At 44.2% G+C, this 24960-nt stretch overlaps 1 protein-coding gene across 6 annotated transcripts in view; it reads right to left on the bottom strand.

Moving 5' to 3' along the window:
- The window catches only part of auh (AU RNA binding protein/enoyl-CoA hydratase), a 30652-nt gene extending 5950 nt beyond the window's left edge, over positions 1-24702 (bottom strand). For 3 of the 6 annotated variants that reach the window (XR_007485421.2, XM_049738543.2, XM_049738545.2), the window contains exons 1-9: positions 24440-24699; positions 23303-23370; positions 8042-8129; positions 7871-7957; positions 5809-5901; positions 5564-5620; positions 5139-5326; positions 4978-5028; positions 919-966 (exon numbers count right to left, since the gene is read on the bottom strand). Coding sequence is in view for 5 of the 6 variants with exons in the window: in XM_049738543.2 (XP_049594500.1) it covers positions 919-966; positions 4978-5028; positions 5139-5326; positions 5564-5620; positions 5809-5901; positions 7871-7957; positions 8042-8129; positions 23303-23370; positions 24440-24662 (903 nt within the window). In the remaining variant the exon portion in view is untranslated. Of the gene's footprint in view, positions 1-918; positions 967-4977; positions 5029-5138; positions 5327-5563; positions 5621-5808; positions 5902-7870; positions 7958-8041; positions 8130-23302; positions 23371-24439 lie in introns of all 6 variants that reach the window. The other 3 variants (XM_049738541.2, XM_049738550.2, XM_049738542.2) reach the window with 3 other exon arrangements.
- Positions 24703-24960: the final 258 nt, after the last annotated feature.

The raw sequence follows: 24960 nt of genomic DNA on the forward strand, positions 1-24960 counted from the left end.
TATTGTTACCTAGTGGCTTGTTTTGTTTTTAACATGGTGACAAGACATTCAACAAGATACAATTTCAGGAGTTTTCAGCCCATTTTAATTGTTTTTTACATTAACATAAATGTGGTATTTACTGACCATGTGGCTACTATTTAAAAAAAAAAAAGTCTACAGGAAATGCACACTAACAAATGCACTTTAGTAGTTTACATTTGGTACACAAGTAAATATTAAAATCAACAGTTATTGTCTTTGTGTTATAACACACTATTCTCTCCCTGCTTTGCCTATTTTAACGTTATGAGTTATCACTTGAAAGAGATCACCTTTCATCTTGATTTCCGCACACTTTATTTTACTTCCTCAGCCATTTATACCACTACAGGCCAAAGGAATTGTCTGTATAAGAATGTTAAAACTAAATCCATCCATCCATCCATCCATTTTCTGAACCGCTTAGTCCCCACGGGGGTCGCGGGCGTGCTGGAGCCTATCCCAGCCGTCATCGGGCAGTAGGCGGGGGACACCCTGAACCGGTTGCCAGCCAATCGCAGGGCACACAGAGACAGACAACCATTCGCACTCGCACTCACACCTAGGGACAATTTGGAGTGATCAATCGGCCTACCAAGCATGTTTTTGGAATGTGGGAGGAAACCGGAGTGCCCGGAGAAAACCCACGCGGGCCCGGGGAGAACATGCAAACTCCACACAGGGAGGGCCGGAGGTGGAATCGAACCCGCACCCTCCTAACTGTGAGGCGGACGTGCTACCCAGTGCGCCACCGAGCCGCCCTTAAAACTAAATCACTTTCCTTAAATAATTTCTAAATCAAGGTCCCTTTTGGAAAACAGTATGTTGATTTCACAGTATTTAAGAGGTGCCGATTTTGGTAACACTTCAACATGAAAGGATTTTACATGTACTCACTTGGGCATAGCATGCTTCTTCAATAGCCAAGCCAGTAGACAGATCCACCTGAAAGACACCACATCAAGTCTTGTAATCTATAATCTGAGTGTGATTTTAATCAAATTCTATTTCATCCCTGCTGACCGCCAGGAGGCGGTACTTAAAGCACTGAATAATTGCTTCACTGATGCGTAGTCCGAGTTTGCATACCAAATGCAAAAACCTGTGACCCCTGGATGACCCGAGACGGGTATAAAGTCTGGTGTCACCAGAGGCTCGTTTCCTCTTTTCTTCTCGCGTGGGTTGTATACCAGTGGGTGTTTTCGGCCCTGAAGAAAGGTGGATTCGTCTTTTGACATCTTTTCCCCGCCGCTGTGGAGCCTTTGGTCGGAGCAGCATATTTTCGCCCTCCTAGGCTGCGGCTGTGGTTGACTTTGTGTATGGTGTTTCAGCGCAGTTGTTGTAACCGTACTTGTGTCCCGGCGTGGTCGCGTGCTGGCCTCCACGTCGTGTGGCTGGGTTTTCCCCCTTTTCCTTTTGTTTCGTGCATTTTGCGCTTGCTTTGTGTCGGAAGCATTCACCTTCCCTCAGCTTGTTGCTGCTTGGGCTGTCGCCCGCGACGTGCTTGCTGTTCAAGTAGCGTTCACGTCGCCTTCCCTCGGCTTGTCACGGCTTGGTCTGTCACCCCGCGACGTGCATTTGTGCTTGCTGTGCAGGTAGCGTTCACGCCACTTTCCCTTGGTTTATCACTGGGCTGTTGCCCCGCGACGTACATTTGTGCTTGCCGTCCAGGTAGCGCTCGCGCCGCCTTTCCTTGGCTTGTCACTGCTTGGACTGTCGCATCGCGAATTTGCGCTTGCTGAGCAGGTGGCGTTCGCGCCGCCTTCCCTTGGCTCATTGCTGCTTAGACTGTCGCTCGCGATGTGCCTTTGCACTTGCTGTGCAAGTGCCGTTCGCTCCACCTACCCTCGGCTGCCCGCTTGAGCTTGTTGCAGGCAAAATCCGCCTTCTTTGGGATTGTCCTTTTTTTCCCAATGGAGGACTCCCATTGTTGTGTGGACTACAGTGCCCTCTTTGTGGCCTCGGACATAAGTGCTGAGCGCTGTCCGAGGTTCCTTCAAGATGACGCCGTGGACATGAGAGGTACCCGCCCCCGGGATCAACTGTCTACACGCTACGCTCTCAGCATTGTGTTTCACTGGGTGCTGTGGCCCGTCCCCCCTGTAAAAGGGCGGCCCCAGATCAGCAACTTGCTTCTGAGGTGGGCCGCTTGCAGGGGGAGATGAGGTCGCTCTTGCACAGGTGTCACTCTACTGGGTGTGGGCAGCCCGTCCACTCCTTCAATGCGGATGCTTGCGATGCAGGCTGTCTTGCCTTGGCGCGTCTGCATTTAGACCTGCCTCTGCTGGTGCTGTCGGCGCCTGAGAGTGCTTTTTTCCGGCACAGGCAGCATCTGAGGACTATTTGAGGGAGCTCCATGCTTGCTGGAGGGATACCGGGCTACACTCCCAGCTTTCCGCCGTGACTTGGCATGGTGCTGCCGCTGCTGGCCTGGATCGCATGCCTGCGGTAGAACCTACCATTGCTTGTTTGATTGTGTCCCCGGAGGAGACACTTTGGCCGTCTGTTTGGTGCCCTCGACCCCAGTGTCGGGTGACCGATGACCTTCTCACAAGGTCCTACAACGCTGGTGCGCGTGCAAGTTGCTTTGGCAACTTTCTCGCACACCTCATGTTCGCACACTCTGCTTCTCTGCGAGGTGGCGCGGATGATGCTGCCTCCTTTAGCAACGCGGCTCTGCAGGCCTTTGCGCTTATGACTCGGGAGCATGGGCCTGTCCTACCTGGTCCAGACACGCCGCCACGTTTGGCTGGCACAGTCTCCCCTGTTGGAGGCCACTCTGAGAGCTCTTCGTAGCATCCCTGTGGGGCCGGGGGACCTGTTTGGTTTGTCCGCGGTTGGCGCATTAGAGAGGACGGTGAGAGTGTTAGATATTGTCACAGTCCTTTATCTTTAATGCTCGTTATGCTAACAGTAATTACCAAGAGGCAGTCATTTCAATTTAACTAATGTATGCTAGGACAATCAATACACAACTGCAGAGCCTTCTCTGTGAGATTGTGGAAGAAGGTCCAACCCCAACTACCAAGGTCCCTATTCTTATACTACTCTGGGCCGCCCTCCTGCAAGGGGGCGACTTTGCCTAGCCTGTGTGATAAATGTGTGACCTTGTAGTCTTAACTGAGAGCCACTCCTACATATGTGAAAAGAGTGTCATAGAGAAGGGAAAGCCAATAAAGCAAGAGAAATGTTATAGCGATATAACGGCATAGCTCAAGCGAACTAGCTAATCATGAGTGCCAAAGAGGCCTATTCTAACAAGAGCTTGCGAGACCAGGGAGTGTTTCTCCGGCCTCAATGAGGGCCGGGCACCCCCGAGTGTGCCCCGTGTCCCATCTTTTCCCCTCCACCGTGGTTTCGGCACGTGGATGGCGGTGGCGCCTTGTGGCTTCTGCGGGGTGGGGCTACAACACTCCGCTCCTCTTCCCGCTTGCCTCCCGGACAGCCCCAGTCTGCTAGTTCTACCCTCCGTCCCTCCTGCCGTCTGTCTAGGGTTCCTCGGGTCTAGGGACCGAGGCCTCGGGGCTGGTCGTCGGTTGCTTTTCCCACCAGCAGCTCAGTTACTGGGCTGCGTGTGCCTTGGAACCCTGGGTGGTTTCTATCTTGACCCAAGGGATCTTCATCTGGTGCTTGACAGCCTGTGTTGGCCTCCTTTTGAGCCCCTGGCAGCAGCGGACCTTCAGTGAGTGTCCCATAAATCCGCCTTCCTGCTCGCCATTGCCTCTGCGAGGCGGGATGGAGAATTGCATGCCTTGTCGGTGAGCCCTGGGTGCCTGCGGTGGCACCCATATCGTGCCAGCGTCACCCTGTGGCCAAACTGCGCTTTTGTCCCGAAGGTGCTGTTGGACTTTCGTCAAAAACAGCCTGTGCAGCTTGCCCGATTCGTGCCCCCGTCGGGTGAGGGCAGTGTTGAATCAAACCTCTCACGCTTGTCCGGGCCTATGTGGCTGCGACTGCTAACATTTGAGCGTCTTTGAAGTCTGCTATAGGGGCGTAAACAGGGGACGCACTCTTTCCAAACGACGTCGGTCCCGCTGGATTGTGGATGCCATCCGCCATTGTTACCTGGCGTCTGGCCACCCCCTGACATAGTGGGTGCGTTGCCACTCTACCCGGGGCATTGCCACATCCTGGGCCACCCTGAGGGGATTGTCCCTGGAGGACATTTGTGCCGCTGCTTCCTGGTCAGCGCCCAGTACTTTGGGGGTGGTCGTTGGTCCTGCTGAGGCTTCCCAGTGAGGTTTTGTGTCTGGGATTCCTCGTGACTATGCTGGCATTTCTCATTCAGTGCTTTAAGCACCGTCTCCTGGCGGTCGGCAGGGATGCAATATAACGAAAGTTACGAATGTAACTACGATTTTATGACTCACGAATGACCGCCAGGACGTCCTGTCTCTCTGAATCCTCGTGTTCACGCGAGAAGATTCCGTAGGAAACGAACCTCTGGTGACACCATACCAGTCTAGTGTCACAGGTGACTAATTTGGTATGTATACTCGGACTGCGCATGCCTGAAGGAATCATTCAGTGCTTTAAGCACCGCCTCCTGGTGGTCATTCGGGATTCATAGAAGCATAGTTACATTCGTAACTTTTGTTTCCTGAGATTAATTCATTTCTCAAAATACATAATTTACTGGAATAAGACAGTTTAACGATAAACAGACTAATGGGGCTGCACAGAACATCACTAAATATTTTTGGGGGGGTTTCCTCCCCCTTAAAATACACATGTACATCAAATTTTCATTGTAATATGACATGACATTGTGTGCACAACAATTGGCTGGGGGACCAGTTCAGACTGTATACCGCTAACTGCCTGAAGACAGTTGGTTTGAGCATCCTGTCATAGGGTTCTGCCATTTACTTGTGCCAGAACAAAGTGCTTTCACCTATTCGCAGAATGCAAGAGTTGGTAGCGCATATAGTGGATTGTTGTGCATTGCTGGCTTACCTCTATACCCTGATTGATAGCCAATTTTGCCATTCTCACTGCAATTGGACCCTGTGGGAACAAAAATACAAGGTCTAACAGGAGTATGACAGCATGAATAGAAAAAAAAAGAATGACAAGATGCTTTCCTTGATAGCTTCTTGCAACTAGCACCCTCTCACCTGAGGGTTAATCTCACGTGCAAGCTCCAAAGCTCGCAGATAGGCAGCATCTCCACTCTTATTCTGCTCCACACAATGACTGACCAGGCCCAAGCGACAAGCCTCTGCTCCATCCACCACCCGGGCAGTGTACATCAACTCTTTAGCATGGGACACACCAATCACCCTGGGGAGACGCTGAGTGCCACCTGCATTGGAAAAGAGCAAGATAAGAAGCTCCGTTTATTCAATAAAATACAAGACCATCCAACATCCTTCAAAAAAATACTTTCTAATACCAACAATCGATAAAAGAAATTAAAATGATGAATACAGTCACCATCATCTAGAATAAGAGTGTGCGCATAAAGCCTCTCAACCAAAGGTTTTTAAATTTTTTACAAGCCAAAAAATCTATTGTTCACCGCAACAGAATACAATCTTACCTGCCCCAGGAATAATTGCAAGTTTAGTCTCAACAAGTCCCATTTTTGCAGAATTTGCTGTAGGGAGATATAACATGACAATGAAACTTTTGAAGGTTCCACATCAATGAAGAACAAATGTGCAAAGGGACAAAAGAGTGAAGTGATACACAAAATGGCCAGAAAGTCATGTGCATGTAACAGCAATAAAAATATAAATGCAACCTCTCGCTATTATTCTAAAACAAAACCTAAATGAATCTTACAGGCCACTCTGATGTCACATGCCAGAGCCATTTCCAAGCCTCCTCCTAAGGCAGCTCCATCAAGTGCAGCAATTGTGGGCATTGGTAGGTTGCCTATTAGTGAAAATACATTTCAGCAGTACAAGTTACAGATGTCACGATACCAGTATTTCAGTAGTCGGTACCAATACCTTGATTTTCCACCATTCTCGATACCAATTCGGTACCACGGTATAAAACAACAAAAACACTTGCTTTTAAAATCACTAATCCATCTATAGCCAAGAAGGCTTGCGCACACACCCTAAACATGTGCACAAACATAATTTTGCATATTTGAGCCTTTGTCTGGGCACTTTGTCAAAATGTTTGACATTAAGTTTGATAACCATATTGCCCCAGCTGACTCATGCCAAAATGACGGCACGTAGGCATATTCGGGTTAACATTTATAACTTAACGTGGCACAACAGTGATAGTAAAAGGACGAATCTATAATTGGTCCGGTTGCATCCGCGTCGAATGCAAAATATTTCCACACACGACTCTTTGTGCGACCTGGCTTCTCAACAAGCCGGCGTGTTGAACTTCCACTTCCACTTGCTGAAGCCATTGTTCTGAAACAACAAAAGTTTTCTTCTTCTTCTTCAGCGCTGCTGACAGATGCTCGCATGCATATACTGCCCCCTTCAGTTACGGCAAGAATCGACACAGCTCGCTGAGTGAAAACTTAAATATTCTGTATCACAAAAATCAGGTAGACGTATTTTTTGTGTATTGGTACCGAATTGGTACCGAAAGTATCGGTACTTGTGACATCTAGTACTATCTAGTACAACACAGAATAATGTTGAGTAAATATGGGATAACATATATATGGTTACATCAACACAACAAGTGTCAGTTTTTTTTCATAGTTTGGCCGGTGGTGCGACTTATAATCAGGAGCGACTTATATGTGAAATTATTGACACATTACTTGATCATTAACACATTACTTACTAGTATAATTGATCACTTCACGTTATTTTCACTTTAAACCGCATGAGGGCGCACTCGGCCTGTGGAACAATTGGAACGGCAACTGACAATGAGTCTGGCCTCAGCCCCGCATATACTTCCGGAATCAGCAGCGGTGTTGTTTATAAGAGACATGGAGAATGATGATTTCGATGGATTTAATGATTTGGAGTGACACGGATGGTTCGATAAACTTGTTATTTATATTAGTTATTTGATATATGGTTTATATATAGTTAAATAGGCCTGTGGAATAATTGGAACCGCAACTGATGACGAGTCTGATGTCAGCGCCACATGTACTTCCGGAGTCAGCAGCGGCGCTTTGTTTTTTAAGTGACACAGAGGGTGAAGATTTCGATGGATTTAATGATTTAGAGTGCCACGGATGGTTCAATAAAATTTTTATTTATGCTATAGTTATTTGATATATAGTTTATATATATAGGCCTGTGGAATAACTGGAACCGCAACTGACGAATCAGCCCCGCATGCACTTCCGGAGTCAGCAGCAGCGTGATAGACAAAGGACGAAGATTTCGATGGATTTAATGATTTGGAGTGACACGGATGGTTTGATAAACATGTTATTTATGTGATAGTTATTTGAATAACTGTTAATGTTATGTCAGGCACGTTTTCAGTTCCTTGTTTGTGTATGTCAGGCACGTTCTCAGTTCCTTGTTTGTGTTTATGTAACGGTTAGCATACCATAACGTTTAGCCTGTTGCCTGTTCATGTCTGTTCTTGGTGTTGGATTTTGTCAAATAAAGTTCTCCCAAAAATGCGACTTGTACTCCGGTGCGACTCATGTTTTTTTCTTCTTTATTATGCATTTTATGGCTGATGCGACTTGTACTCCGGAACGATTTATAGTCCAGAAAATACAATAATTGTATTAAAAACAATGAATACAAGATTGGTAAAACTAGACCCACATGGGTACAGACCAATTGTATTAAAGTGAAAAAAATATTAACTTGACCAAATTTGGACCAGTTTTCACCAGGCAGTGAAAATATGTGACATTCATAGGCTCCAATTAAAATGGACAAATGTTTACCCAGTTCAGTGATTAGTGCTCTTGCTTTGGAAACAAATGGTCCCACTTCACTTTGATGCATCTTGGCCCTCTCCTTAAGGTCTGCTCCTGTACACGAGACAAAGCAGTAAACCTTAAACCTCTTTAAATTTGCATTAACTGATTTGACAAATGGACAAAATGAAGACTGACCTGCACAGAAGATCCCTGGAACCAGACTGCATAAAATTACACTGCGGACTTTGTTATTCTTTTTTATATCCCCTACAGCATCAGACATCTGAAAGAAGGGAAAAAAAATATATATATACACGTATATACACATATATATATATATACACATACACGTATATACATGCGCGCACGCGCGCGCACATGCGCGCACGCACACACCCCCCCCACACACACACACACCGTATTTTCGCACTATTAGGCGCACTTAAAAACTTAAAATTTACTCAAACAACCACAGTGCGCCTTACAATGAGAGCGCCTTATACATGGATCAATTGATGAATTTGTTGATCCATACTGGTTATACACAGCGCTGATGTTTCAGTACGTTTTAGTACGACCAGTAAATTACAAGGTCGCATCGCTTCCCAGCATTACAGCAACCGTGGTAAGGGGGTGTCACTGAATAGCTGTTGTACCCGCGAGGCTATTCCATTTCAAAATAGGCTGTTCCGTTAATGTTTTTGAGTACGTTTACGGGTCAATATCCAACGGAAGGCAGTACCAATGTGTTAAATCAGTTTTTAAATCGGTTCCGATCACTTTTATGGGAGAGAGGTTGAGAAATGTGACTGTTTACAGGGGGCCGCCATGACACTTTGCTGAGGCTCATGGGAGTCTGCAAGCTGAGGCTCATGGGAGTTTGCAGGTGGCTAATGCTGTAACGATAGCTGCTATACGCACGAGGTTATTTCAGTTCAAAATAGGCTTCTTCGTTAATGTTTGAGTAAATTTACAGATCGATATGGAAGGGAAACATAAGTAAGCAGTACCAATGTGTTAGATCGAACTTTAGTCGGTTCCGATTACTTTTATAGGAGATCGTTTGGGAAACGCGATTGTTTACTGAGGGCTCATTGGTTATTGGCTAGTGGATGCATATTGCAACCCTAGTCAACCTCAGTTTGTTGCAGTATAGCTTCTATTTTATGCGCCTTTTAGTCCGGTGCGCCCAATATATGAAATAATTTCTAAAATAAAAAATTCAATGAGGGTGCGCCTTATAATCCAGTGCACTTTATGGAGCAAAAAATACGGTGTGTGTGTGTGTGTGTGTGTGTGTGTGTGTGTGTATATATATATATATATATATATATATATACACAAAAAAAAAACTTTTCCTCACCCCCCGTGGGTGGTCTCTTTTTCCCTTCAAGCTCGGGTCCTCTACCAGAAGCCTGGGAGCTTGAGGGTTCTACGCAGTATCTTTGCTGTTCCTAGTACTGCACTTTTTTGGACTGAGATGTCAGATGTTTTTCCTGGGATCTGTTTCAGCCACTCCTCCAGTTTGGGGGTTACTGCCCCTAGTGCTCCAATGACCACAGGTACCACTGAAGTCTTAACTCTCCAGGTCTTCTCCAGCTCTTCTCTGAGCCCTTGATATTTCTCAAGTTTCTCATGTTCCTTTTTCCTAATGTTACCATCATTTGGGATGGCTATGTCAACCACAACGGCTTTTGTTAGGGTTTTTCAGATTTTCCTTATCGTATGATTATGTTGGAATGCAGCCGGTAATAAATAACCTACCTTGTCTCATCCTACACAAGGTCGTAAAACACCCCGACTAGAGCTTCCTATTCAGTCTACTCTTGCCCCCACTCTTTCTCTTAATAAATATGTCCTTGCAGTTGGGAGGGTTATCAGACTTCATTCCTGGAGCGAGTGAACTCTCCACCTGCAGGTGTCTAAAAGAACTTGCTTGTCTCCCGTGTGGTTCTTGCAAAATAAGTTGGAGTGAGCAAATCTCTAACATTTTGGTGCCGAAACCCGGGACCCCTCATACCCGCTATCTGTCTGACGAAGAAGGACGTGCTGCATTGTCGACAAGCCAGCGTCCATTAGGAGGACCTGGAGGAGAAAGTCCTGGGAAGAGAATTCTTCGCTGGGCCAGCATCTTAGGTCTGCCTTCGTCTGACAGAGGTGGATTGACGGGACCCGGCAGTGCAACGAACCAGGGGACAAGTAAGTTAAAGGCCTGAAGTTGTGTGATTGTGTTGTTGTGAAACGCGTAAAATGTAGAGGTGCACGAGAGCCAGCTTGGGTTTAAGTCCCAGTGGAATGAACAGGCTAAGAAAAGCAGAGCTTCTTTTTTGTTCATCGAAGAGGTGCGTAGACTCTTCTTTGTCTGTTCTTCTGAGCTGAGGGATCTGGCTTGGGTTAGAGTCCCAGTGGAAGGAACGTACTAAGAAACACAGAGCTTCTTTTTTGTTAATCAAAGAAGGGCGTAGATTTTTCTTTCTATGTTTTTCCAAGCCAAAGAACAGCTTGGGTTCAAGTCCCAGTGGAAGAAACGGGCTAAGAAAAACAGAGCTTCTTTTTCTTAATTGAAGAAGGGCGTAGATTTTTTCTTTTGTCCGTTTTTCCAAAGCTGTTTGGGAGGGTTTTACACCCATCCCTAGATAGGCCTAAAAAAGCGCTGGAGTTTGTGTGATGACTGGTAGGATAAATTGACTAAAAAGCAGTTCTATCGTTGATCCACGGCAATAAAACAGGCTAGTAATCTGTTGAAAGGTCAATTTAAACCTGCATTGAGGATCCTCAAAGAAAAAAAAATTGTAAAAGCTTAAACTACTAAAATTAAGATGGGAAATAAGAACAGTAAATCTCTTGCTCTGCTCTTCTTTGAGATGAGAAGTTCATGGCAAGTAGATTTCTTAATTGTATGCAATACATGCTGAAGTGGAAGAAAATGTATGGAGTACAAGGAAATTTGAAATGTGGAAGAAGTGGTAGAAGTGCTAGAGTGTGGTTGAAATCTTCACAAAGAGATGAGAACGAATTCAAGAGACAAAAGCTAGAAAGATGAAAACTGATGCGGTCACAAGTGTTTGTCAGACCAGGAGACAATAAGGCCCCTGTGAGCAGGTGCAAGGCCGCAGCTCAAGCCGCGGCTCAAGCAAGGGGCAAGAGGAGTTTCCGGTCCTATGCAAATCATGTATCGAAATTTAAAAGATCTGAAACCTCTCCCATATGAAAGCAAAACATGTCATTGTCAGGTTATCAAAAATCTTTTTAGATTGTTAGAGCCCCTGTCCACACAAGAAGTATGACAATGCTGTTTGTATGCCCAATTACAAATGAATAGGGATCAAATTGTGTTACACTGAAGTTAAAATATGCAAATCAAGTGGTAAAGAAATGCAACTTGCTTCTAGAAGATAAATAAATAAAATTAGAATGTGCTGTCCTTGTGTGCATGGGAGGGACCAGCTCATGATCGACCACAGGAAATGGCTAGCCTGTGACGAATCATTGGTGCTGGGACCTACCTTCCGCACGCGAGAGCTGTGCATGTGTGTGCGTATGTGTTAAATTGATGAAGATTGGCTAAACGTTTAGTATAAAGAAATGTGCTAGACTGTTGTCTATTCAATTTACGCCGCAGAACAGAAACAATTTTGACAGATAAAAATGAGGAAAAGAGAGAAATCTGTTTGCGAGCAAAAACTAATCCACACTAGTGCATGTTAAGTGTCGAGCTCACATGAGAAATTCGAAGGGAAAAAAAAAAAAAAAAACGACAGAACATGCTTTCAGTTTTGCAATGCTACATTTAATAGGAATAATTGATTGGTTGTGTTATAAGATTATTATGAGAGATTGAGTTCTTCAAATTTAAAAACAAAGAAAAAATTCAGATTAATTTGCCAGTTGTTTGTTTTAGTTAAGTTTTTTTTTTAATTGGTGGATTGTTCTACCAGGAAACTTGAGTTGAAAATGATATATGAATGTTGTGTGGTGAGCTTGGATGAAATGGGACCAATGTGATAAGAAGACTCCTTTTTGGAGACTGTGTGAGATGCATATGATGAGCATTGATGAATGATTGCCTGAATGAAAGGTTGAATGGTTGAAGTCGTTGGCGACTACTATAGAAAATTAGTAGAGCGACTTTGATGAGTGATTTTGAGCAGGTTGAATGCTAAAAAGAAAACGTAGTTTTTGGATTGATAATTAAATAGAGAAAAAACTGGAGAACCAGTAACACATGTAGAAGATGTGTGAACTGAGAAATTAAGAAGCGTTTTGGAGAGAAAGTCAAATTAAATGATGATGAAATCATATGTAGTAATACAACGCTTTACTACATATGGGTTCTCTAAATCATACAATTGAGTAAAATAAAACATACATTTTGATTTGTATTCAAATTTCTAAGATTCTTGTGATAAACAATGAGAAAACTATTGAAAAGTAACTAAAGAAACTACAAGAAAGTGAAAATGTCTAATCATTTGCTAGCTGAGTCGCTCCCCATTCGGGGAGGCCATCCATTTACTTGCTAAGCTAGTTGTCAAAAAAACAGTCCAATTGCCACGAAAAGTAGCTATGTGCACGTGTGCAGTACACACACACACACGAGACTGATAAGGTGTCAAGAGGTAACAAGCTTGCAGACAGAACCACTAAGCTGCAGCGCAAAAGACACTAAAAATTTTATACACACAAGAAGTAGATTAAATCACTGAAACATTTTTAAAGATGTGCAGCGACAAAGTCCATAGAGTGAAATTCAATTATGGACGAAAAAAGGGGCAAGATTAGAGAATGGCATCTATAAATGACCTACCCCACCAAAGAACCTATGCAAATGGTGAGCAATATTGAGCCATGGTGCGTGTCACATGGCTCAAGAGGAGGGATAGTGGGGCAGGTCAGTCAGCTTTATACAACATATGGATTTGATTCATATTCAAAACATTTTCAAAACAAAACAATTTTTTTTGTAGAGCTTGTTTCAACAAAAATAAAAACACTGAATGCCTCCAATTTAAAAGATCAATTTGACCTTTGCAGGATGATCTGCTGTGTCGGATCTGGACTGCCATGAAAGTATGATGTTTATATGTGTACTTTGTCAACAACCTCTGTAGATGTTAAAGAATGGGATGAATATCTGGAATGAATGTGGATAATTTGTTTCAGGTAACTAACTATAAGAGTAACTGAAAAAAGAAACAATTGATTGCTTATGGCAAAACAAGCTGCAAAGACAGAAAAAAATTGAATATGTCATATGTATGGATTTGCGACCGATTATTTATGTTGTACCGTTGCCATTGACCAAAGATTGTGTGAAATCTGTCACGTCTACTGGATTGTGAAGTGTGTGACAGAGCAGTCTATATAATATCCATTGAGAGAAAAAAGAAAAAAAAGAAGCCATTGCTTTCAGAGAATGTAGTCAAGCGAAATTGTATATACATCAACATGCCAAGATCTGGGGAAAAAGCTGGTAAAAACCAAAATATCTTTAAATTTGAGAGGCGACGATGATTTGACCGAAATTGATGCAATTGGGGTCCCTAGAGGAGTTCCTGATTAATAAGAATTAAATGACCAAATTGCAGCGGGATGGGAGTCCTCCATTTGCTGCTGGTGAACGATGAACAAGAACGTAGACAGGATAAATTACATCCATTACAACATGCAGAAATTGGGCAAACGGACACAAGCGGGGCTCGAGGCAGTGCATGAAAAGCTAGCCACGCCTTCCGTAATGTCGATCCAGAACCACAATGCTCATGATATGTTGTAGTCTGAGAAAGGAGGCGTCTGCGCAATGTTTGGAGAACAATGCTGCACCTTCATCCCCAACAACACCGCCCCTGATGGGAGCCTGACGGATTGCAGGCCTGCGATCCCTCAAAACGAGGATGAAAGAGCACTACAAGTGGATGAATGCTTTTGGGAAGTATAACGCCATTGTGTCCTCAATTTTACCATCAGTTGCAGTGTTGCTGCTATGCTCACCTTGTATGGATGTTGCATACCGTGTCTTCGTGCTCTGTTTAATTGTCTCGCCACTACAGTAATATCGCCCATGGAGGACGAGATTGCTCAGATATACCTAATGTCTGAGCGGCAACATGATGATGTTGATGGCAAAATTCCTGCATCTGTGTTACCAGACTTTTCCCAGATCCATGGGATTCTGAATGATGACATCGCAACGTTTATCCTTTGGGGCAAACATATTTGTCCTCATGAATGTGATCCGACGACTCAGGGTCGAGAAAAGGGGTTGTTTACGGTGATGTGTGAATTTGAGCAAATATGTGATAAACAGTGGGGAAATTTCAGGATAATTAGTTTTGTAGAAGCGCTGGCCGGCCTGAACCGGAGGTCTCATACCTTCGCTCAAGGCCAACACATCTGCCAGGTTTTAGGGAGTTCTTATACTCCCTTCCTTGTCTTATCTGTGAGAGGCCCTCACTATTTATGAACACCTTTGTTCTTTGTCTAGCTAAAGAGAAGTTCTTTATCTATTATGCCTTGTAGTTTCTATTTACGAATTGTTGTTGACCGGGACAGTTTTTAAGTTATCCCATATTTACTCAATGTTTAGTTAAGTAGACTTCATGCAAGTTATCTCACATCTACTTAACGTTTGTTGGAGTGTATGCACGAGAGGTATCTGATGATTTACTCATCATTATTATTGTGTGAAACGTAGCAAGAAAGTCTAGAGCATTGTTTTACAGGGACACGGCATCCAGGAGTTAGATATCAACACCGTGCTGTCACAGTCACCCTTACCGCCCTGGACTTGCAGACGGTGCCTGTGATCAGCTATTCTGGGCAAATCTCAATGTGACTGTTAGAGGATGAACAATACCACAAGTGGCCTACACAGAGAGACCAGCTGGAGTGAATTACACATGTTACATCCAAGGTAACGTGACCCACGTCTGCGTTAACGATGACTGCTCTCCAGGAGGAGACTGGATGGGAGCTTTGGACATCGCCGCTGTGCGCCAGGATGAGAGAGCCGTTTTCAAGGTGTAAGGGCTCTACTACCAACATGGCTGCACCATCGGACGGGACCTACTTCGTTCAGAAGTTCGGAAGCACTGCCTCACCTGCATCCTATGAGTGCACGTGCCTGTTCAGAACGGATCGTGGTTTTGTGGTCACAAGAGTTGTCCGATGCTGCCTGCCAAGTGGATACGAGTGTGGGCGCCAGAGTGTGTGACAGACCACACCTACAGACTAGAACATCATCAGCTGACGAAAACACGAGCACATATACAACTTCTTAGACGTGACAGATGTGATAATGATAATGAGATGTGGATTGTGTAGATGCTGTTCTGTTGAGCATGTTTTACAGAAACTTGATGATTTGACCATTGAAAATGCTTCGCAAGTGATGGATACAATGATATACTGTTTCTGTGTTTTTCTTTTTATTTCTTTTTTTATTGATAGCATTCTGGTCGCCTAAGGCAAAGGGACCATCTAAGAATTTTCCTGCTAATAACATCTGGCCGGCAGGTTTTTCACTTACACAATAAGTTTGATCTTGGGGTATTAATAATTATCCCGGATCTGCCCAATTTTTTTTTTCTAAAAAGGTGCATATTTTCTGGGTCCTTAGGTGTCTCTAAGTACGAATACGCCGCGCTTTTTTGTTTATGACGTCGCGTACACGAGATATGCGGCATCTATATATAGACTATGGGCTGATACGTGCACAAAAATCGGAGCATTCTGACGATTTACAAGTGTAACGTGATGTAATTTATTTGAATGTTCAGAGTTCGTTGTGTTTTACACGTAACAGCTGTCTGCAACATGAAAGGGACCATTTCCGCAATTTTCAATGGGCATGCATGTGCAACGCCTCCAGTCAACAGCGGCCGTCTGTATGGGGTATGGGGACCAGTCGTAAGAAAATGCCGAAGTTTCTATGAACACAAGTTGGCTTTCATAGCCGTATTTATTGGCAACAAACTTTCTGGGAAAACGGTACAAAACCATGGTACAATAAACGCAGTGGACTGAAGATTGCGGTACCATAAACGCAGTGGATGGCCGTGATTTGCTCAGCCTTGCGCCGCAACTTCCGGTCAGAAAACGGATCAGTGCTTCTCACACATTCTGTTCCGGCTGATGGTAACCACGGAAACACTTCATGCACAGTGCCACGCGGCACTTGGAGCACGCACTGGACGGACGCGATTTGCAAGTCGGCAGTGCGCACTTTCGGCCTTGCTCCGCCACTTCTGGCCAGTGCTCCATGCCGTCGAAGCATGAGTCATCGGCAACTGCGCACAGGCGTGGTCTGCCCACTCTCCGAGCTCGAGTGACGCCTGGTGCTGCAAGCAGAGTTCGGGCCACCTCGCGTCGGAAGTCCAGCAGAGACATCCCGCTATGCTCATCCAGCCGGCGCAGCACCCATGCGTTGAAGACGGCCGTGTCCAGCATCCAGGTGAATATCGGCCACCACCACTTCTTCCGACGCATGTTGATGCGGTAGAGCCCGATGCTCTGGTCGGCGCAGTCCATGCTCCATGCTGCGGTTGTACAGCTGGACAACAAATGGCTGGTCCACTGCCATCTTCTTCTTCTCCTTCGCTGACCAGCGTGACGCCTTCTGCAGAGGATGCTCGGCGGCGAGGGTGGAGGCGATGGTGACCACAGCGTTATCCTTCCACCGAGTGAGCGCAATCTTGTTTGCCGTGTCGTACACGACAGACACGGCACCACGCGGCTTGTTCTTCATAGCTTTCTGATCTGTGATCGGGCAGGAGCGTGGAATGCGGTTTTCTCGGATCGTCCCCGTGCAAGCGTAGCCCCGCCTGCGCAGCTCTGCAACTAGCGGGAGGCCGGTGAAATAGTTGTCGATGTAGACGCGTATTGGAAGTGCACGCACAGCATCGGGGAGGTCGTCCAGAAGTCGAAGGAGCGTGCCACCGCCCTTGCCGAACTTGCGTTCCACTTCAGAGGCATCTCCACTCGCCCCCTGGTAGATGTCAAAGCGGAGCAGGAAGCCGCTGGTCCCGCTGTTCAGGTACCAGGCCTTGAAGCCGAACCGCACCGGCTTGTTTCGGATTGCTTGCTTGCATCCGTGTCTTCCAAAATATTCGATCATTGCCTCGTCCAGATCAACATTGCAGTCCATTGGATACGCTTTCCCGAACCGAGCGTTGAGGATGTCCATCATGGGACGCAGCTTTGTCATCCGGTCGCTGAGGTTCAGGTGTGCGTTGTCGGCGCAGTGAATGTAGCGGATGATCTCCTCGAACCTGTTGCGTGATATGGCCCCAGCAACGAGGGCGCACTGGAGATCTTCATCTGTGCTCATCCAGCACCGATTTTGTACGCGTAGACGCCCATAGTCTATATATAGATGTTTTGCATAAAATAATACATGGAGGAAATACGTCAGGGCGAATCATCACAACAATCACATCAGTCAATAACCATTATATGATACTTGTTCCCTAAAAGTTTCATGCCCCTATGTCGAGTCTATCATAATTTCCCGGAGCTTACCTTTGATCATGTTCCATCATGAATCGCAACTGTCCGGCTTTGATCACCTAGCGCGACTGACTCATACACTGGGCAGATGGCGGCGATTCCGTTTTCGACAGGTGAAAGACTGGTTATAACCGGATATAACCGGCACGAATGTTGGTCGTCATTTGAGGGCGCCAGATGTTATGGAAATTGGAGCGTCTATATATAGACTATGGGCAGAAACTTAAGGTAATGCCTCATCTTCACTGGAAAGTGTTGCTATCATTGTTTGTTGTTTTTTATTTTTACTATTCTTCTTTCTTCATTATACATATATATGTGTGTGTTTTTTTTTTTTTTAACTTGTCTTTGTTGTTTGCGGTGGCATAATCATATGATAAAACAGGAGGGAGATGTTAGGGTTTTTCAGATTATCCTTATCGTATGATTATGTTGGAATGCAGCCGGTAATAAATAACCTACCTTGTCTCATCCTACACAAGGTCGTAAAACACCCCCTGACTAGAGCTTCCTATTCAGTCTACTCTTGCCCCCACTTTTTCTCTTAATAAATATGTCCTTGCAGTTGGGAGGGTTCTCAGACTTCATTCCTGGAGTGAGTGAACTCTCCACCTGCAGGTGTCTAAAAGAACTTGCTTGTCTCCCGTGTGGTCCTTGCAAAATAAGTTGGAGTGAGCAAATCTCTAACAGCTTTCCTCTGCTCTTTGTCCACCACCACAATGTCCGGTTGGTTCGCCATTACCATTCTGTCTGTCTGGATCTGGAAGTCCCAGAGGATCTTGGCTTGGTCATTCTCTACCACCTTTGGAGGTGTTTCCCACTTGGATCTTGGGACTTCCAGTCCATACTCTGCACAGATGTTCCTGTACACTATTCCAGCTACTTGGTTATGGCGCTCCATGTATGCTTTACCTGCCAGCATCTTACACCCTGCAGTTATGTGCTGGATTGTCTCAGGACCTTCTTTGCACAATCTACACCTGGGGTCTTGTCTGGTGTGGTAGATTTGGGCCTCTATTGCTCTGGTGCTCAAGGCCTGTTCTTGTGCAGCCAGGATCAGTGCCTCTGTGCTGTCCTTCAGACCAGCTCTTTCTAGCCATTGGTAGGATTTCTGGATATCAGCCACTTCAGCTATGTTTCGGTGGTACATCCCATGTAGGGGCTTGTCCTCCCATGATGGTCCCTCCAGCACCTCATCTTCCTTTGATGCCCATTGTCTGAGACATTCACTGAGCATATGATCCGTTGGGACCTTATCCCTGATGTACTTATGGATCTTGGATGTTTCATCTTGGATAGTGGCTCTCACGCTCGCTAGTCCTCGGCCTCCTTCTTTACGGCTAGTGTACAGTCTCAGGGTGCTGGACTTGAGATGGAACCCTCCATGCATGGTTAGGAGCTTCCGTGTCTTGATATCTGTGGTCTGTATATCTTCCTTTGGCCACCATATGATTTCTGCAGGGTATCTGATTACTGGTAGGGCGTAGCTGTTAATGGCTAGGGACTTGTTCTTGACGTTGAGCTGACTTCTTAGGACTTGCCTTACTCGATGGAGGTATTTGGCTGTGGCTGCTTTCCTTGTTTCCTCGTCAAGGTTGCCATTTGCCTGTGGAATTCCAAGGTATTTGTAGCTGTCCTCAATGTCTGCTATTGTTCCTTCTGGGAGTGAGACCCCCTGTGTGGATTACCTTTCCTCTTTTAGTCACCATGCGGCCACATTTCTCAAGTCCGAATGACATTCCGATGTCAGAGCTGTAGATCCTGGTAGTGTGGATCAGGGAGTCAATGTCCCGCTCATTCTTAGCGTACAGCTTTATGTCATCCATGTAGAGGAGGTGGCTGATGGTGGCCCCATTCCTGAGTTGGTATCCATAGCCCGTCTTGTTGATTATTTGGCTGAGGGGGTTCAGTCCTATACAGAACAGCATTGGGGACAGAGCGTCTCCTTGGTATATACCACATTTGATGGTCACGTGTGCAAGTGGCTTGCCATTGGCTTCAAGTGTGGTTTTCCACTGTTTCATCGAGTTGGCGATGAAGGTTCTCAGAGTCCCATTGATGTTGTACAGCCTCCAGCATTCAGTGATCCAAGTATGTGGCATTGAGTTATATGCTTTCTTGTAATCAATCCAGGCAGTGCTCAGGTTGGTACGTCTGGTTCTGTAGTCTTGGGTGACTGTTCTATCCACCAGGAGTTGATGTTTTGCTCCTCTGGTATTTTTACCAATCCCTTTCTGAGCAGTGCTCATGTATTGATCCCTGTGCCCGCTGATCTTATCTGATATTATGCCCGACATCAGCTTGTTGTGGAGAGGCAGGTGATTGGCCGGTAGTTGGATGGGACTGTACCCTTTGAAGGATCCTTCTGGATCAGGATCGTACGCCCTTGGGTTAGCCATTCAGGGTGAGTCCCATCCCTTAGCAGCTGGTTCATTTGTGCTGCCAGACGCTCATGGAGAGTTGCAAGTTTCTTGAGCCAGTAGCTGTGGATCATGTCAGGGCCTGGTGCTGTCCAGTTTTTCATTCCTGAGACTCTTCTCTGGATGTCTGCCACTGTGATGGTTACTGGGTTCTGTTCAGGGAGCTTGCTGTGGTCCTTTCTCAGAGCCACCAGCCACTGTGCAATCCTTCTTATGTGATGCCTCCCGCTCCCATATATCCTTCCAGTACTGTTCAGTTTTCAGCCTTGGTGGGTCTGCTCTGCTATTATTCCCCTGCCACTGAGCATACACTTTCGCTGGTTGTGTTGTGAACAACCTGTTTATTCGTCTGGCTTCATTCTCTCTTGTGTACCTCTTTAGGCTTGGAGTCTTTGTTTGGCAGTTTCGAGTGCTTCAGGTATGGGCATCTGGCTGTATTTCTTGGGAACTTGCTTTTTCATTGCACCTTTCTGGGCCTCTGTCATTTGGCTCACTTCTCTCTGTGCTATCTTGATTTTGGCCTCCAGCCTTCTCTTCCATGGTGGGCACTGTTGTGGTCGCATATGGTCATTCTTCTTGTAGCCAAGCATTTCTAGGATCACTACTGCTGAGGTGTATATCAGCTCATTGGTTTCAGTGATGGTAGCCGTAGGAATTGTTGTCAGTGCTGCATTCACATCTTCTAGGAGACTTTCTGAGGGTACTTCACTTAGCCTCTGCAGTGTGTATCTAGGTTCCCGAGCATTCATTCTCACCGTGATCTTGTTCTTCAGGTCAGTTGCTGCCTCGTTCAGCTTGATTGTGCTTATTGGGGTTTCGTACCCAAGCTCTGGACTTGTACATGGATTTACCTCGTCTCTGACCTGGTGCTCTGGTTGACCTTCGCTATGGCATTTGTGTTGTATCTCATCAATCTCGAGCTGTGATAGCAGGTGTCGTTTATGGATACTACTAGTTACTAGCTACTAGTTGCTTGGCCGATAGTGTTGACTGTGAGTATCGAAGTTGCCATTGTTCCCACATTCTCCACATGTAACCCCTCTCCCTCGGCATTCCAACAGATCCTTATTCTCACATCTCGCCCATTTGTGTCTTGTTCCAGTAGCCCATTTTTCATCAGGGTGCTCTGGTTCCCCAGCATCTGACGCAGACCTTGTTTGTCCGGGCGACGTCTGAGCCGGCATGTCTTTCGTTTCTTGTACTCTCATTATTTCTGAGGTAGCGGTATCGTTAAGGGTCTTGCCTAAGGACCCACACTGACTGTTGGTAAGGTAATTGCTCATTGCGTGCCCGTGCCGGGAATCGAACCCGGGTCTCCCGTTTGTAAGTCATGTGACTTACTGATTGAGCTAGTCAGCCGTATTGACATTCACCCAAGTGTGTATTTCGATATTATCATTCCAGTTGTGATATATATATATATATATGTGTATATATACATATATACATATACACATATATACATACGTGTATATATATACACACATGTATGTATATATATGTATGTGTGTATATACACATACGTATGTATATATATATATATATATATATATATATATATATATATACACACACACACATACATACATATACATACATATATATATACATATATATACATACATATACATACACATACATATACATACATACATATACATACATACATATATATACATACATATATATATATATATACACATACATATATTTATACATATATATATATATATATCATATATATATATCATTTGATGCATTTCATCCAGAAAGTTCTACTTTTGTCTTATCGATTCATATTTTAAAAGATTTTCCCAAAAGTCTTGGGAATCGTTCAAATGCCCCCACTCCCATCTTCCTCAAAAGTAACAAGAGCCTTTAGTAGTCACCTGGCCTCAGAAGTTTGCCATTTTTGTCCAGTCTCTTCTTCATTTTATAATCATAAACACAGATCACTGAGGCAAGAGAGGTCTGCATTTCATTTGATGCTGTCCTGGGTTTCTGGATGAGTCATCAATGTGCTCGAGTTGTGTGGTCATTTATGATTCCTCAGAATCTTTACCACTGTACTATGTTTTCCCTATTTGGGCATAATGCCTTATTTTGTGGTTCACCGGAGGACTAATGTTTTAAGGCCTCTTTATACTCAAGGCGGCACGCAGTTTGTCTTCACACTGGAGCACAGCCCACTCATTGTTTTGAAAGTGTGTTGCAGTATCACTTCAAGTATGAGGATGTTACTGCAGCTGATCTTGGCTGCATTGACGACATTACGATTGAATGGAATGCAGCTGGGGGAAGCCCTACTGTGTCATCACTGCTTGCGACTAAATAGACCAATCACAAAAGATGATCCATGCAGCATTTGACAATGCGTCAGTCACGTGATGCAAAACGGCAGTTGTTGCCTACGCAATGTATAAACTGGCCTTAAAACAGTTTGGTAACTACGCATTTCCATACTGATGTAGTATGTCTGTTTATTTCTCATCTGTTCATGAAATTCTTTGTAATATAGCAATTAGTTTCAGCTTTTTGAGATATTTTGACCATTTTCATTTTGTCATACATGTTATATTAGACAAACGTTAAGTATAAGTACCGTATTTTCCGAACCACAAGTTGCAGTTTTTTTCCATAGTTTGCCGGGGGTGCGACTTATAATCAGGAGCGACATATATGTAAAATTATTAACACATTATTACTTGATCATTAACTAGTATAGTTGATCACATGTCATTTCCACTTTATACCGCATGAGGTCGCACTAGGCCTGTGGAATAATTGGAACCGCAACTGACTGAGTCTGAATCCATTCACTGACTTCCGAAGTAATCAGAGTTGTTTATAACAGAGATTGACACAGAGGACGAACATTTCAATGGATCTAATTATTTGGAGTGACACAGATGGTTCGATAAACTTATTTATTTTATAGTTATTTGATATATATAGTTTATGTAGTGTAGCAACTTGTATATCATTAGAGTTCAGTAGTTTCCGATTGCCTAGGGAGGCCGTGAAGGCAGCAGGGGGGGAGGAGACGGGAAGAGAGATCCGGGCGCGTTGTTAGAGTGAGGCTACACACAGTGTGTGTTGGCTCATATGCTGAACTCGTTTTGTGAAATAAAGAGCCAGTTACCAAACCCACGACTTGCCTGGTACTTTGGAGCAATTTTCATGTACCATTAGCATACCGTATTGTTTAGCCTGCTGTTGCCTGTTCATGTCTGTTCTTGGTGTTGGATTTTGTCAAATAAAGTTCCCCCAAAAATGTGACTTGTACTCCGGTGCGACTTATATATGGTTTTTTTCTTCTTTATCATGCATTTTATGGCTGGTGCGACTTGTACTCCAGAGCAACTTATTGTTCGGAAAATACGGTATATGGTTTTAACATACAAATTCAATAGTATTCATTAATATAAAAGTACACACATTATGCATTTAGGCAAAATGCAGTTCGGTTGACAAGCACACAAATTTACAGACATTTGAGAAATACAAGAGGCAAACAGAGAAAACATACCATTTTTACCAGATTTTTGCTTATAGCATTTTTGGCTCTTGGTCGGTTTATCCCAACAACCACTATACCTGAAACAAAAGGTTAAATGATGATTGAATGTGTTATTAACCAGAACATAGAGATTTCACAAATAAAAAACACAAAATCTGTTAAACATGTCAACACAGACAGCACAACTGGCTATTAAAATCAAGCATTAAGATCACCATACGGAGAAAAAAAACATTGTAAAACCAATTCAAAAAAGGTTACGCTACCTCAAACATGGCTTTTAATTATTAGCAAACATTGAAGCAATTTTTTCATAAGCCAACATGTGTATCCTACATAATTAGATTATTGTTGATCAGCAATGCAAAATGAAACTTGTATGGGTATGCAAACAGGTAAAGATCAACTAAAAACAACTAAAAACTAGTCACATTGAAGATGTGTTTGTGTTCTTTCACACAAGGCTGATATAATTTCTTTTTATCTCTAGTTGGGTGAATAGAGGAACTGTAAACAACACTGGTGTTCACCATTGTTTTGAACACAAAACCGATTCAGTGACTATTTTGCCTTTGTCGTCTCATGAGAAAACGGCTTAATTCGCCTACTTTTATACCCAGCATTTTTTTTCAATCATTCAAATTCGGCAGGGTCATTAACTACCTTCTGTGGTGTGCCAAACTTAAAAGGCATATTTGATATTCACTTTTCAGTGACTTAAATTATGACCACTTTAGTAAACTAAATACAAAGGCAAAATGAAAAATTAAAACAATCAAAACCTTACCAAATTAAAGACTTTTACTTTGTGTACATTTAATATGAGAAAATTAAAATTAGTGCTTTCACTTTGAGATACTTCATGACTAATATTCTCCAGGGTGAGTAAATGTCTAACTTTTACCCATTCATTAGCAAAAACATTTTCCAGTAAGTTACGTGAACTTTCACTGAAGAATTGCTTTCAGGTACTGATACAAGACGGTCATGTTTCGACTAAATCGGTGCAAGATCCAGCCACTGTAGTTTAGCGCTCGGCGTAACTCAACTTCATATTTGCAGGCGTAATGCGACAACTGTGCAAGCATCGCATACCGGAGGTTAGCCAATGTCTTTCACGGTCACTATTGGGAGAGGAAAACATACCGTAATCTTCTCCGTCAAGGTACCTCACGAACAAGTCGTCCTTTGCCTCTGAGCTATACTGTCGTGCTAGTGCGCCAAAGCCGAACGGCGGGCAAAATGATATAGCGGAGCCGGCATACTTTCTTGAAGAGAAGAACGAACCGAGCTTGCACGCGTTATCATTGTCTGTAAAATGCAAGCGGCAAGCTTGTAAAAGAGCCCTGCGTCCGACCAGGGCCGCCATATTTACGAAGCGTACCTATGACTTTGAACTCTGACCTTAGTCACGTGACATCATCACGTGACACTTGCCACCAGTTCAGAAGTGATAACGAAACGAGAGTTGTAACAATGTAAGTGTAAAACGAGAATAGGCTGTGCTAAAACTCATTCGGCTACTTCTTTTCAAGCCTTAATGTTGTTGCGAGCTGCCCACCAGCATAGACAATAATCCAGAGATTCCAGACAGATATTGAAAAACTGTCAATAAAAGTACAATAATTGGAGATTTTACACTGCATACAACTCCTTATAATAAACAA

This window comes from Syngnathus scovelli, chromosome 13 (assembly GCF_024217435.2).
Source record: "Syngnathus scovelli strain Florida chromosome 13, RoL_Ssco_1.2, whole genome shotgun sequence".
Taxonomy (NCBI): Eukaryota; Metazoa; Chordata; class Actinopteri; order Syngnathiformes; family Syngnathidae; genus Syngnathus; species Syngnathus scovelli.